The sequence below is a fragment of the Fulmarus glacialis genome, unplaced genomic scaffold, assembly GCF_000690835.1.
Source record: "Fulmarus glacialis isolate BGI_N327 unplaced genomic scaffold, ASM69083v1 scaffold47006, whole genome shotgun sequence".
NCBI lineage: Eukaryota > Metazoa > Chordata > Aves > Procellariiformes > Procellariidae > Fulmarus > Fulmarus glacialis.
In genome coordinates, this window is record NW_009219794.1 from 38,808 (window position 1) to 52,509 (window position 13,702).

The 13,702-nt window shown below is 35.7% G+C and overlaps 1 protein-coding gene across 1 annotated transcript in view; it reads left to right on the forward strand.

Moving 5' to 3' along the window:
- Nucleotides 1–12,962, forward strand: part of FRYL (FRY-like) — a gene marked incomplete at its 5' end in the record, with an annotated part of 51,524 nt that extends 38,562 nt beyond the window's left edge. The window contains 6 exons of the mRNA XM_009580484.1: nt 650–748; nt 5,259–5,327; nt 8,694–8,711; nt 9,662–9,772; nt 11,656–11,852; nt 12,208–12,962. Coding sequence (XP_009578779.1) covers nt 650–748; nt 5,259–5,327; nt 8,694–8,711; nt 9,662–9,772; nt 11,656–11,852; nt 12,208–12,466 — 753 coding nt within the window. The remainder of the gene's footprint in view (nt 1–649; nt 749–5,258; nt 5,328–8,693; nt 8,712–9,661; nt 9,773–11,655; nt 11,853–12,207) is intronic.
- Nucleotides 12,963–13,702: the final 740 nt, after the last annotated feature.

Sequence of the window (13,702 nt, forward strand, 5' to 3'; positions counted from 1 at the left end):
AGTGGTTGAGTCACCATCCCTGGAAGTATTTAAAAGATGTGTAGATGAGGTGCTTAGGGACATGGTTTAGTGGACATGGTGGTGTTGGGTTGATGTTTGGACTCGATGATCTTAGAGGTCTTTTCCAACCTTAATGATTCTAATGGGGGAAAATTCTTCAAATATCCAACAGTTCCTGCTTTGACAGTTCCTGGTTCCTACAGACTGAAGCCTTTGCTGGTGGTAGTTTGTATATTGAAAAGGGCAAGTAACCCTCACTGGGCACTCCTTAGGTTGCTACAGGAGCAATCCAGCAGTACCTTTTATCCTGCTGCAGGCTATTCTATTTACACTAGCTGCGTGTATATGAAATACTATTATTCTTTTTGGAAGATCTAAAAATCTCGTTGAAATCTCTCTTTCAGATGTTAACTAGGTACTGCCCTTCTTATTTTGGAATCAAAACTGTTCACTGATTTAACTGATACAGCTACATGTGTTAGTTTACTAACGCAAAGGTGTCACAAACGACCTGTACCCAACTAATTCTAATTTGATTGTTTTTCCAAATGTGGACTTGGAATTTTGTATTATATAATCATGATGTTAGGCTACATGGATTATAGTCAGATGTTACGTGACTGCAGAGGTGATTGCTTTTATCTTCCAGCTAATGTCTTGTGGCCTGTTAGAAACATTGAAGTTCAGTGTTCTAGAGCTCCAAGAACACTTGGATACTTACAATGTCAAAAGAGAGGCAGCAGAACAGGTGAGTCTCTTATATTTTAAAACAAAAAATATTAGAACCTACTCATCAAGTAAATGTTACAGGTCCTTATCTCTCAACACAGGTATCTAAAAGTAAACTGTGGGAAAAAATTTCTAAAATAAAATCCTGTTTCCTTTTCTTACTACTATTTTATGTGTATAATCCAAACCTGAGGTTTTTCTTACGTGTGATTCATTTTTGTTGCACATATTTCTGAAATTGGCTTTTAATATATAACATTGCACAAATGCACTAGCACTGGGAAAAGCCATCCCTAATTTAAAAATCCTCTTTTAAAATATTCAAATATTTTTAACATGAATATCAATAAATCATGGTAATTTTTTTCTTTATGAACGTTCTGGCTTATTTCATTAGAATAGAAGGGTGGGATTCATCTCCAGATTAAGACATTTACAGATAACTATCTATATGTGAATTAAGTGCCTTTACACCCATAGTATCCAAGGATCAAGTCGATACAATAAAGGAAATCAAGAAGGCAATGCATTTTATCCTAATATAGATACTGACTTGTTGCTCAGCTGAATAGGTCTTTAGACTTCTTTTTGTTGACTGGATCTCCACTGGCTGTAATGGGGGCTTAAACAGCTGTGTCGTACATAGACACATAAATTTAGGTGTCTCATCCTGCAACTGGATCCCATTGAGGCTGACGTTTATGTCAGTGATTTAGAATAATACAGTTTAGTTTTCAAGGTATATTTTAGTGGTTATATCCTTTTTGCAAAGAAACACAAAGTTTAAAAGTTGAAAATTTCTGTAGCAAGGGTCTGTATATTTGTTTTTGTGAACCTTTGTGTGAAGTTCAGGAAGGAAGATACTAACTTCAGAAAACTGAAACAGGTAAGATTTCTAATTCAAGAGCCAAAACATGGATCTACAATCAGCTTTGCAGGTACAGGGAGAGAGAGAATATATGGGGCTTTTGTTATAGAGAGAAAATGATTCCTAGGAAAATTAAACATCCATTTGAAGGAACTTTTGACTGATCTCCGCAGCCTGTGAGGCCATGACAATCGCTGCATAGGCAAGTTTGAGTGATGCAAAACAGAACCAGAATTCAAGCCATGACATCTTGGCAGAGCAGTATTTTGCAGCACAGGTGGCTCCATGTTTGTTGATCATGCTGAGTTTATTAAGAAATTATGGCTTTTGCCTTGCAAAGATTGCTGACAGCTCATCTGTTGAATAGAGTAGACATCCATTTTTTTGTGGAAAGGATCTCAAAAGAAATGCAGTTTCCTCAAAACCAATGCTAAAGTATGCCACACAGCACTGTTACTGTAGATCAACTGTTTCTAGGATCCAAGCCAGCATTTCTGCTGAAGAGTTGCTACATTTTTTGCCCTGCTCTGTGGTGGTAACAGTTTATTTGTAAACTAACTCATGAGGTCTAATATAATGAGCTAGATTTTGCTGTTTAGGCTTAATCAGAAACAAAGTACTCATCTAATGAGTAAGATTACCTTACTGGATGTAATATGTAATGTCTGACAATCTGCAACGCGTAATGCTGTCATCACTCCTATGAGAACATAATGTATTTTATTCCTCATTTTAGAGAGCAACACTGAGGCACAGAGAGGCTAACTGATTTGCCTCAGGGAAAGACAGGAAGATTTGAGGCAGGGTAGAGAGAAACTCGTGTGCATGCACGTGTGTGTGTGTGTGTACTTAGAATGGGTTAAAATTGTGTCCCTTTCAGATGGCAATGAATTCACTTAAATGTATTTTTAGCTAATTTTGCACTGCCACGTATCATATTGACATAAATCCATGCTGGATATTAAAAGCTTGTTTGTATTTTATTTTACTTGATAAAGGGTATCAGTTCAATGGTCTCTGTCATTTTATCATAGTGAGAGAGTGTTGTTTTTCCTGTAATGCAGCTGTCAAAAGGGTGTCCAGTAACATGTTTCTGTGGTCAGCCTGTCTTCTGCCACAGGATTTTTGAGTGACTGGAGCAGGAAAAAGGTTCACAGGATGAAAGGAATTGTTCTGAAATAACTGAGAGCATTTTGCCGCGTTTTATTTTTATTTAATCATTTATAAATAGAAAGAAGCAGAACTGAGGCAGAAGAAATGTATAGCTTTGACCAATCATTTCTGACTCTTGATAGCATGTTATTTAGCTAATTTAGTGCATTATTTAAGTATTTATTTAGCACATTAATTTAGAAGTACTGACTTATTATCTCAGATAATTTATTTTTCTAAAACTTTTTTAAAAGGATTTCTTCATCTGTTGGTCCTCAATTTTTTTGTGTGTATTATATAGCATACGTAGTCTAAGAATCTTCCAAAGCTACTTCTCAGATATGTTTTACTGGTTTTCTTACTCTGTCCTATTAAACAGAGTATAGGGAATGGTTGAAAGAGACTTCCTCAAATCAAATCTGAATTTCTGTTATTGCAAGCAATTGTGCTATGTATCCTATTCAATCTGAAAATATTAAGGCAAAACACATAATGAGCTTACTGCAGATCCTTGCTTCTTTCATAGAAACATGCAGAAAAATGATCGAACTAAGCTGGTTGGGCTATTGTATAATAAAGTAAATATAAATTAACAGATATTTAAATAAATATAATTTGCATGTTAATCTGGTATCCTCTAGAATCAACCACTGGAAAATTCTGTATATTAACTTCTTTAATGAAAAATTGTTGTTTAAAGTTTACCCTAATAGATGATGTTTGTCACTATCAGTGCTGCATGTTGTACTGGCATTCACAGGAATCAAATTTAAAAAGAGGCTTGGGCTGCAGTTGCTTGAAAGTCTTACCTATGCACTGAGATAAGAGAGAGAAAGGTACCTATAGTATAGGGGGTGTTTTGGGATGCCTGTTTTGGGGTTAATCTGGCAAACCAACCTGTGCTATGACCAAGACCAACCACAGACTTCCCTATACTACGCTTTCAGTAACGCTCTTCACCCTGTGTCTTTGTAGGAGATATATGGGGAAAACATAAATTGATGTAAAGCAAACATATAAAGAAGATTATTTTGTTACACAATCTATTGCTGTTCCCAAAGAGAAAATTCAGGTCTTTCTACTAGGCTGAACATATATTCTGTAAAAATTTTTAGCAAATTAATTTTGTCACCTTTTTGGAGCTACTGTTCTATTTCCTTGCAAGGAAACTGCTTTGACTTCATGTGTGTATTACGGACAAAGATAGTGAATCAGAGAAATGTAATAGAAAATATAAGGTTATATGTATATCATAACATGCTAGGCACACATTCAGACTGGTTTTAAGATTTAAAAAAGATCTTAAAAGGGCAATGTGTGAAAATAAATACTAGTTTCCCAATTGCTGATGCCGTTTGTTCCAGTGCAAACCTATTCTGCTGTTACCGATGGATGCTGTCAGATAAAAAGAAAAATGAGATTTGCTGTGTACGTTGGTATCCATGTCACTAATTGAAACTGACACCACGGTGTTTAGAGAATTCCATTTCTCCTCTTGATAAGCACGGAGGCCGAGTTAATTCACTAAGTAACCTTTATTAAATTGAGCAGATGGGAAATCACATTGTTCTTTTTCTTGCATCAGACAAAGGTTAGAAAAAGGTCACTAAGATTTCCTGTGAGACTCAAGATATCAAGCACACAAGTATGCTAAATTATTCTTCCTCGGATGTGTAGAGCCTGTTCTCCATTTCAGAAGATAATCTGCACTTTATCTCAAAATGACGCATCCCCATTTCAGTAATACCCAAATTACCTCATGCTTGCAGTTGTTTACGCTGTACAGAAAAATACATTGGGCACTGCATCGATGAGATGATCAGATCGTATTGTCCAACGAGCATATCTGATTCTGCAAATGCTTTATATTAACACTTTTAAATTTGCGTGGTTGGTTAAAGCTAGAAGAGATTACCCACTGAAATTAATAAACTTGTTGTCTGATATAGGAACTGGGTTTTTTTTTCCTTCCGTCCAGTAAACCTGCACTTGCATCTGGTTTCACAGGAGAGCTCTATTTCCTTCTGTTTCTGAAGTAGTCCCAAGAAATACAACAAGCTTACTCTTACTCTCTAATTTGAATTAGTGCTATATTTTAAATGCTGAGAAATCATGTTGGTGTAAACCTTGTGCAGCAAATAAAGAGAAAATATGATCTCATTTAATGAAAGGGATTTTTCTGCCTCCACTGTCCCACACGTCTCACTATAACAGCACCCAAATTCAATCACAGAGTAGTGTTTATGTTAAAGTGTACTATCCCCATGTGGGGTAATGAAGGCTACAGGAAATTTACAATGGAGGGGACACAATAAAAACTACAAAGTGATATATCAGAATGGAAATCATTAGTGGAAACAACATTGGTAAACAATTGATTCCATATCACAATTTCTTATGTAATCTGAGAATGTGCAAGAGTTGAAGAAGTGTCTTACGCAGTTTTAGCACAGTCTTCAGTTTGCTCTGTTTCAGAAAACGTTTAAGCTTGTTTATATTCATTTTGCAGTGGCTAGAAGACTGCAAAAGAACATTTGGTACTGATGATGGTATTCATGGCACTAACACAGATGCCCAGGTAGGTGTATGTCATTTGTGAGTCTCTGGATATGACATTAAAAAACATATTTTTATCGACTGCAGAAAAATTCCAATATTTGCAGAGAGATTAAAAATGTATGAAAAGCTTTTCATTTCTGTTATCATACTATCTTTTGGAAACTCAGATTCTTATGAAGTAGTGGTCTAATAAAAAGGGCTGTTTTTAATAAAAGTCGGTAACTTGTCTTGGGTTCTAGGCTTAATAACACTGAGTAGATAAGCAGACTAGATACCATCTGTGTACCAGCAAGTCTGCTTTTCTGCAGCTGTTTCTAGAAGAAAAAAGATTAACATTCTGCTTATATGCTCAGATAAACTGTCTAGCCAAAAATCTCTATTGAATTTAATATAATTAGTACTATATAAATACATATGACCTTTCTGGAGGCATTATTTGGGTGGGAAGGAACAGAGAGTAAAGTAGCAGTATGGCAAAAATCTCATGAAACACTTCTGTCAAAATATCATCTAACAACAATAGGTGAAGTAACCTATTAATATTAGTTCAATATTTTGTATGTATTTGCATGGCAGTCATCCATGTTTAATGTTACTAATTGCTATAGTAGGTGATAGCTCTTCCCCAAGTAGACTTTTTTTTTTTTTAAACAATAGCTGCATAATATTGACACCGTAGATAAAAAAGCAAATCCAAAAACTATCATTAGTAGGTACAAGGAATCTGCTATCTAGAGTTCTGTAATAAGAACAGTGAAAGATGTAAGAAAGTAGAATTGCAGGTAGCAGATGAACTTACCTTTTCACAATGACATTTTAACAAAAATCCCAAATCCAAGCTAAAAAAGGAGGAATTTTATTCCTTTTATTCAATCAAACTCTATTCATTGATGCACTTGGTCATGTTTCTGGTGCTGAAAATGCAGTGTTCAGCAACAGAAATGTCTACTGTGTGCATGGACTATTTCTTCTTTTATATAGTTTTCATTTGCTCTCATATATATATGTTTTGTTTTTTTTTTAATTCAATCACAAAATGCACCTGAATTTTTAGAGTAGTGAAACAGGTGATAATATACTGTTGATTTTTATATTGCATTGGAGTTGCTTGTTTTAAAAAAAAATATTTCATGTGGATAAGCATAGATAATACAGCAAAATAATGTGCTACTATTTGCAAGGATTTTTGCTTTGCCTACGAACACCACATTCAGTGTATTTTACTCTTGCTTTACATCTTTGTATACTGACTAGTACATATTTAGAAATATGTAACAACATCTAGTATTACAATACCATGAATGTTCTATATATTAATAATATGGACTGAAATACATAAATGCTGCTTTTCTTTTTAGAATGTTGTTTATATACACCAAGAAACTGTTCCAACATTTAACTGTTCTTACCATGAAGGTAAACGTTACTGTTCCACTGTATAGCTAGGGAAACTAAGAAACGGAGGGAAAGCCACATGCAGGCTTTCATTTAGCTTGTACGGAGGGAATGCAGGATTCCGAGTGAGGCAGTTTTGTGTGTTCTTCCCCGTTTCTGCAGGGTTTGAAGATATCCTCTGAAAAGGAGTTATGTGTCCATTCACATTGATTATTTTTGGGGACCTGGTTTGATTTTGATTTTCAATCCTAGCCCACAAGGCATGCTGGCAATTTTTTCTTTACGTGCTCCTTGCACTTGCAGGTTCAGTTAAAATCATTTTAATGTATAGTATTCATTGAGAAAGCAGAGTCCTGTTATCCTGCTTCATAAATACACACAATTTACAGAAGTTCTAAAATTATTCACAGAAGCTTATAGTGACTTGAAGGAGATTGAGAAGTTACCAAGTGTAAAATCATTGTTTCAAAAGTCCTTGTAAATGGAGTGTGGGGCTGATAAGTCTATCCAGTCAACCAGTTAATGCTAAAAATATATAAGTGTTCTCTTGTTCAGGAAAACAGAGCTGCTTCATTCAATAGATATTTTTCATTCACTAACACAAATAAGGTTTTCTTACTAATTTTTAGCACTGTGGTCAATACAGCTAAGGAATAGTGAGATGAATTCTGTTCTGGCTCATGCATTGCCAGCAGACTTGCAAGTAAATCTAATTATTGGATTTTTCCTATTAGTACTTATACGCAAGCCTGAAAGAATGCATCTGGACTCTGGCTAGACTGTTTGTACAGGACTGGCAGGTGGAAAAATCAGATTATTTCTCAAGTGAGCAAGTATGTGAAAGACACTGAAGCAGTACAAAGTCATTTTTAAAGGAAAACCTCTCTTAAATTTTTAGAATAGCTATCAAGGTGTGATTTTGGGGAGACGGATTATTTATGGCTTACAGTAATAATGAGACTTGGCTTAAAGAAGTTTGGAACTTAATGACTAAAAATATTAAATAATCGACCCTGCCGCTCCTCGAAGTCTGATTCTCTGCGCTTCATTAAAGCGAGTCATAGAATTCTTGTTGACTTTGGCAGTTCAAGATCTTATCTCTTTGCAGTGTTCTGTGCATCAGAAGTTTTTGCTTACATAATAATTGTGCTATGTATATGATAGCACAGAGTACAGGACAAATCATGCAATGTTTATAGTCTGTTAAGCACATAGTGTATAACTTATACCCATCGTGTATAACTATGTGCTTAGTAAAGCTCAACTGCTTCTGCCTGTTGGAATCAGACATCGGTTGCATCTTCATATGTTTACTATGACCATTGTACTTGCTTAAATGCCATCGATACACTTAGCGCTGTACAAAGCACAGAAGTGAAGTTCCTGTCCCTAGTCTGACAAATATATTTTCTGATGATTTCTCTCCCTGTCCCTCTTTCCCAAACATTTTTCTGAATAGCTTGTAAAAACCAAGTGCAATTAAATTACAGAAATCTCACAATGAGGTGTTAAGAATTGAGTTTAGCAAAACCAAGAATTTTCTAAACTGATTCAGAATCCAAATTAACATTACCTTTCAAATTTTAAAAGGCATTATTTTTGCTTAAACTATAGTGGTACAGAACAAGTAGGAAGCATTGTACAGATGTTCAGATGTAAGTGTCCTTGGTTTTGATTTGCTTAAATTTGCCTACCTTTAAGACTACACAATGTATAAAGACCAGACAGGGTTGTAAGTGAAGTATGTTACTCGTGTTTTGGGACAACAAAGCCAGTGCTATCTATCATTAGTTATAGCAGCAAGTAATTTCACTTCAAATTCAGTCTGTTAATTTTTTCCATTCAGGGTGTATTTGGAGCATGTTACTTGTATTTCTTCCTCCATTTTACCTGGGACATCTTTTACCCTAATTAAAATTATTTCCTACACTAATTCTTGATCTTTTTTTCTTTCTTTGTATTTTTGTGACCTGCTCATCTTCTTGCTTAGCAAATGGAAATTCTAGCAGTAAGTGACAGTTCTTGATTTATCAAACACTTAACCATGCCAGTCACCAAACTGGTCTCCATCTGTCTCGTCCATTTGTGACATAGTGATGTCTTGTCATAGACTATTACAAAAATGCTCTGTGCTTCAATTTTGCATCATCTAACCCATTGAACTGTTGGTCCTTTGTAGATAATAGGATCCTGTAGTTAGTAGAATGTTATAAAAGATTATTCCATTAGTGTTAGCTTTTATGTCTGTATGTAAAGCAGTATTAACACTGTCTGCACTTTGACTAGTGTTTTAGATGCGTAAAAATGGAAGCAAGACAGTGCATAAGTTAATGCTGCCATTTCATTTCCTTAAGAATATATCATGTGGTATTTTCTAAAATACAATCACAGCTATCTTTTATAAAGTAAAACATTATTCTTGCCTCCAAGAATGGAATTATTCTCCTCTTATTCCATCAGGAGTTGTAAGCTAAGGGCCAGGTTATATACTGTGTTATGTATTTATATTAATGGTTATGAAAGATTCCATATTTACAGACTACAACTGCTTCTTTTGGATATTAGATCTTGAATTTAAAACAGTAAAATATCAACAATAAAAGTAAGTGATATATGAAACTCTGTCTTGGAACATGACATTTCAGAATGCCTTTTGAATCACTTTACATCCCACCCCACCCCCCTTCTTGGAAATGTAACTTCTCATTAAAAAGTAAACTTTAAACCTATGTGAGAGAGGCTACATGTAAATCTAGGACTGAATGAAGCTTTCATCTGCTTTTCATTAGCTTCCTGCTACGTTAGCTTCTACATCTTCTTGGCATTTTCTTCAGTAACCAAATAACTACTTTTAATTTTGCACATTCTATACTGAAGAAGTTGTCATTTATTGTCTCTTGTATTGGATAGTAGATGTTTTGCACATCCTGAATATAATAATGTTGTTTACATTTGTAGGAGCTGGAGTTGTGTCGGAGACTATACAAGTTGCATTTTCAGTTGCTGCTTCTGTTCCAAGCCTATTGCAAACTTATCAACCAAGTAAAAACAATCAAAAAAGAAGCAGAGGTAATGAAAACCATGCCATTTAGCTACTAATTGTTGACATTTTAAAGCCAAACCATTTAAAATACATTTTTATAACATTTTCATCAGTGGGACATCTTTTTTGGAAACTGAAGGAGGGTACCAGCTGGTTTATAGCCAATTAATAAAAGATTCAAGTAGAGCTTGCAAGAATTTTCTGAGATGTTCAGTTATCTGTGTTGATTTTTGTACAGCTTGAAAGCTCTTAAATAGACAGGAACACAGGGAGTCCAGTGATGAGGATTTTAAATATTTCAGTAGCGCTTCTATTGTATTCTAATCAAGCTACAATCAAGGCACATCAACTCCAATCAACAGAATTCTGTGATGAAGCCCCTTTTCATCACCCCAGTGTTTCCTGTTGCAAACACCATCACTTGCTACCAGCTGATTTATATAACTGTGTCACTTCAGCCACCATTCAATTACTCTGCAACCTTAGTTCCCATCCTAAGTGCAGTTAGTAATGTGTTCTAGACATCTTATACCTGATTTTTAGTTGTACTAACTTTAGAAGTAAAATGTGTCCTTCAGCTGTGCACATTTGGTACATATGTGATGTTGAGTTAATCTGAATGCATTATGCTATTAATAATGTCTTCTGAAGGTTCTCCCTGGGTCTGTAATGCAATAAATAGAGATAGCAGGAAAAAAATAGGCCTGGTCTTGCTTGATATAGTAGGGCAGAAAATGAAAAAGTGGGGTGAAACTCTTTGGGTTTTGAGTAGCTTAGGAAAAAATGATGCATGTTCCTTACTTAGATTTCCAGATTTTTGTAGAGGCTGTGTTGTGGTTTAACCTGGCAGGCAGCCAAATACCACACAGCTGCTCATTCACTCACGCCCCCCTCCCCCCGCCGTGGGATGGGGAGAGAATCAGAAGGGTAAGAGTGAGAAAAACTTGTGGGTTGAGATAAAGACAGTTTAATAGAACAGAAAAGGGAGAATAATAATGATAATGATAGAATATACAAAATGAGTGATGCACAATGCAATTGCTCACCACCCGCGCTGACCGATAACCAAGTAGCGATCGCTACTTCCTGGATCACACCTACCATTCATATACTGAGCATGATGTCACATGGTATGGAATACCCCATTAGCCAGCTGAGCTGGCTGTCCTGATTATGTTCCCTCCCATCTTGTGTACCTAGCTCAGTCAGTAGGCATGGGAGCTGTCCTTGGACTAGGAGGGCACTTAGCAACAACTGAAAACATCAGTGTGTTATCAACATTCTCCTCATACTAAATCCAAAACACAGCACTAGGAAGAAATTTAACCCTATCCCAGCCGAAACCAGGACAGGCTGCAAATAAGTGAGTTCATTTCCGTCTGGAGAATATTGTGGAAGGTTGGCATCACACCAGTCCCACTTCTTGCCTAAGTCAGTCAGACATAGAATCATATTCTGAGTGATGTCCTTGTATTTTAGTCATACATTGATGCTAAAGCCAAAGATACTATTATATACACTGGCTGCACTACAGTTATTCTGCTGGGTTACCAGTCTTCCAGATTTTTTCTTCATATTTAATTTGTCCTTGTCATAACACAATTGCTGCTGTACTTTTCCAACACGTTTAATTCTTCTTGTCAGTTTAATTGTTATTAAGTGATCTGGGGAGAAAAGAAATGTATTTTTGAAAACAAATTTTAAAAGAACTAACTAAGATGGAACCTTCATTGGGGAAAGACCAAATACCTGACATACATGTCAGGTAACTGTATACTTAAGGAACTGCAGCAAATATTTGGATGTACTTTTTCTGCCTCTCATTTATGATTGCAAAGAGGCGGAAAAATGTAAGTCTGATCTGAAAATACATTTAAACTAGAAAAGATAACTCTCATATTTGTTTTAGGTCATAAACATGTCTGAAGAACTTGCTCTTTTGGAGAGCTGTCTGAAAGAGGCTGAGGCTGCGTCTGACAGTGGTATCGAAGAAATTGAAATTGCAGAGGCTTCCCAAGCTAGCACAGAAACAGCTATTCACTCTCTTATTGAAACCCTGAGAAACAAGGAGTTTGTGTCAGCTGTAGCACAGGTCAAGGCTTTCAGGTAAGTGCTTAAGGATTGCTTTCAGACCCGAGTGTGCTAATGGGCCTTTTTAATTTAAAGATACAGATAGGCACTATTCCAGGTTTTTTTCAGCTCTTGCTAGATGTCCTTATTGAAAAGTACAAGCGCTGTTGCTTCATCACAGCTTGTTCATACACATTTTGCAATTTAAAGAAAAAGCAATTTTAGTAGTACTTGTTCTTTAGAATTTCTCTCTGAGAAAATGATGCTGTTAACTATCAGGACTCTACAGAAGACACACTTCTCTTGTGGTTTCATATGTCTTTTGTTCAAATGTCTGTTTAAAGAACATTTAATTTTTTTTAATGTTTAAATCCAAATTGTGTGTTGACAGATCTATTTGGCCCCACGACATCTTTGGCAGTTCTGAAGATGACCCAGTTCAAACATTGCTGCACATATATTTCCGTCATCAGACGCTTGGTCAAACTGGTAGCTTCGCAGTAGTAGGCTCCAACCAAGATATGTCTGAGGCCAGCTCAAAGCTGATGGAACTTAATCTAGAAATTCGAGAGTCTCTACGCATGGTGCAATCCTATCAGCTTCTAGGGAAAATCAAACCAGGAATAAATCTTGTGAGCACTGGATTCTGAACAGCTGTCATTTAGAAAAGAACTGATGATGAAGACGCTTCAGACTATTATTGAGCACCTTTCATTAAAAAAAAAAAAAAAGAAAACAAAACCTCCAGCAATCCTGACAACCAACACAGTTTCATCACAGCAAGAAATTGTTTCATCAAAAGTAAAAATCTGCAAATTGAAGTGAACATCTTTCTTGACTGCTTTTTCTACACAGTAGCTGTGTGGCAGTAGTATTTTTTTATTAAATATATGTATAAAAACTACACGAAAGGAAAAGGGCTTAAATGTAATGCATACAAATGCATTATTTTCTGGTGTAACAGAACTATAAATGGTGTTTGCCGTAACAGCCTCTAAAGGTTGAATCAATATTGCAGGTGGGATGAGGCTAAAATCAAGGCTGGTTTATTTTGGCTGAAGACCTGCAAGGCATCCTGGCTTTCCAGCAGTAGTAGATATAATCGTCAGCTAATACCTAATGAGACACTTTGCAATGTCATGAAGAATGTGCGGTCAAACATGAGTAGAATGACTTACGACTGCAAAAACCATTGACTTCTCAATGTTTTATTTGCTTTTGTTGTCTGTAACAAGGAAATTATGTGTGTGAGTTAGAATGTATGGCTATGTGACAGTTGTTTTTTGAAGGTATGGATGATTGTTAAATAAGGTCTCAGAGCATGCTGAAAAGAGCTGCAAGATTATTTTTGAAGAAATTTTATTTTATTAGATCTAATCCTCATAGTGTGTAAATGTTAGGACATTTAATAATATTTTAAACTGGGATTTCCCAGTGTTTCTAAAAGAAATAATATATCTGTTAACTTTATTGGAATGCTGCTCAGTTCTCTGATCAGTGCTTATGTTACAAATATTGATAACAACTAACCAAAAACTAGCTGCCTGCAGAGACTTTAAAATGTATATTAAAGATATATGCTGCCCATCAGCAATTCTCATTAGAAGTTAACTTATTTTATTCTGTATATATTCTAGAAACTGTATAGTGCAAAACCAGTATTTTTCTTGTAAATTTGTGCAATGCACTGTTAAGACAGTAGGTGTATAAAGCTATGAGGGGAAGGGGGGGGCCTCTCCCTATCGGTAGTCACATACATTACTTGCAGTTTGAGTAGTCTGCGGGGTTCAAAGAGTTTGAATGCATGTACATGCATCTTCATGACTCAACTTAAGCCTAAGGAATTGGGACTACATAGAAAAAAAAGACTGACTACCAAAACATGC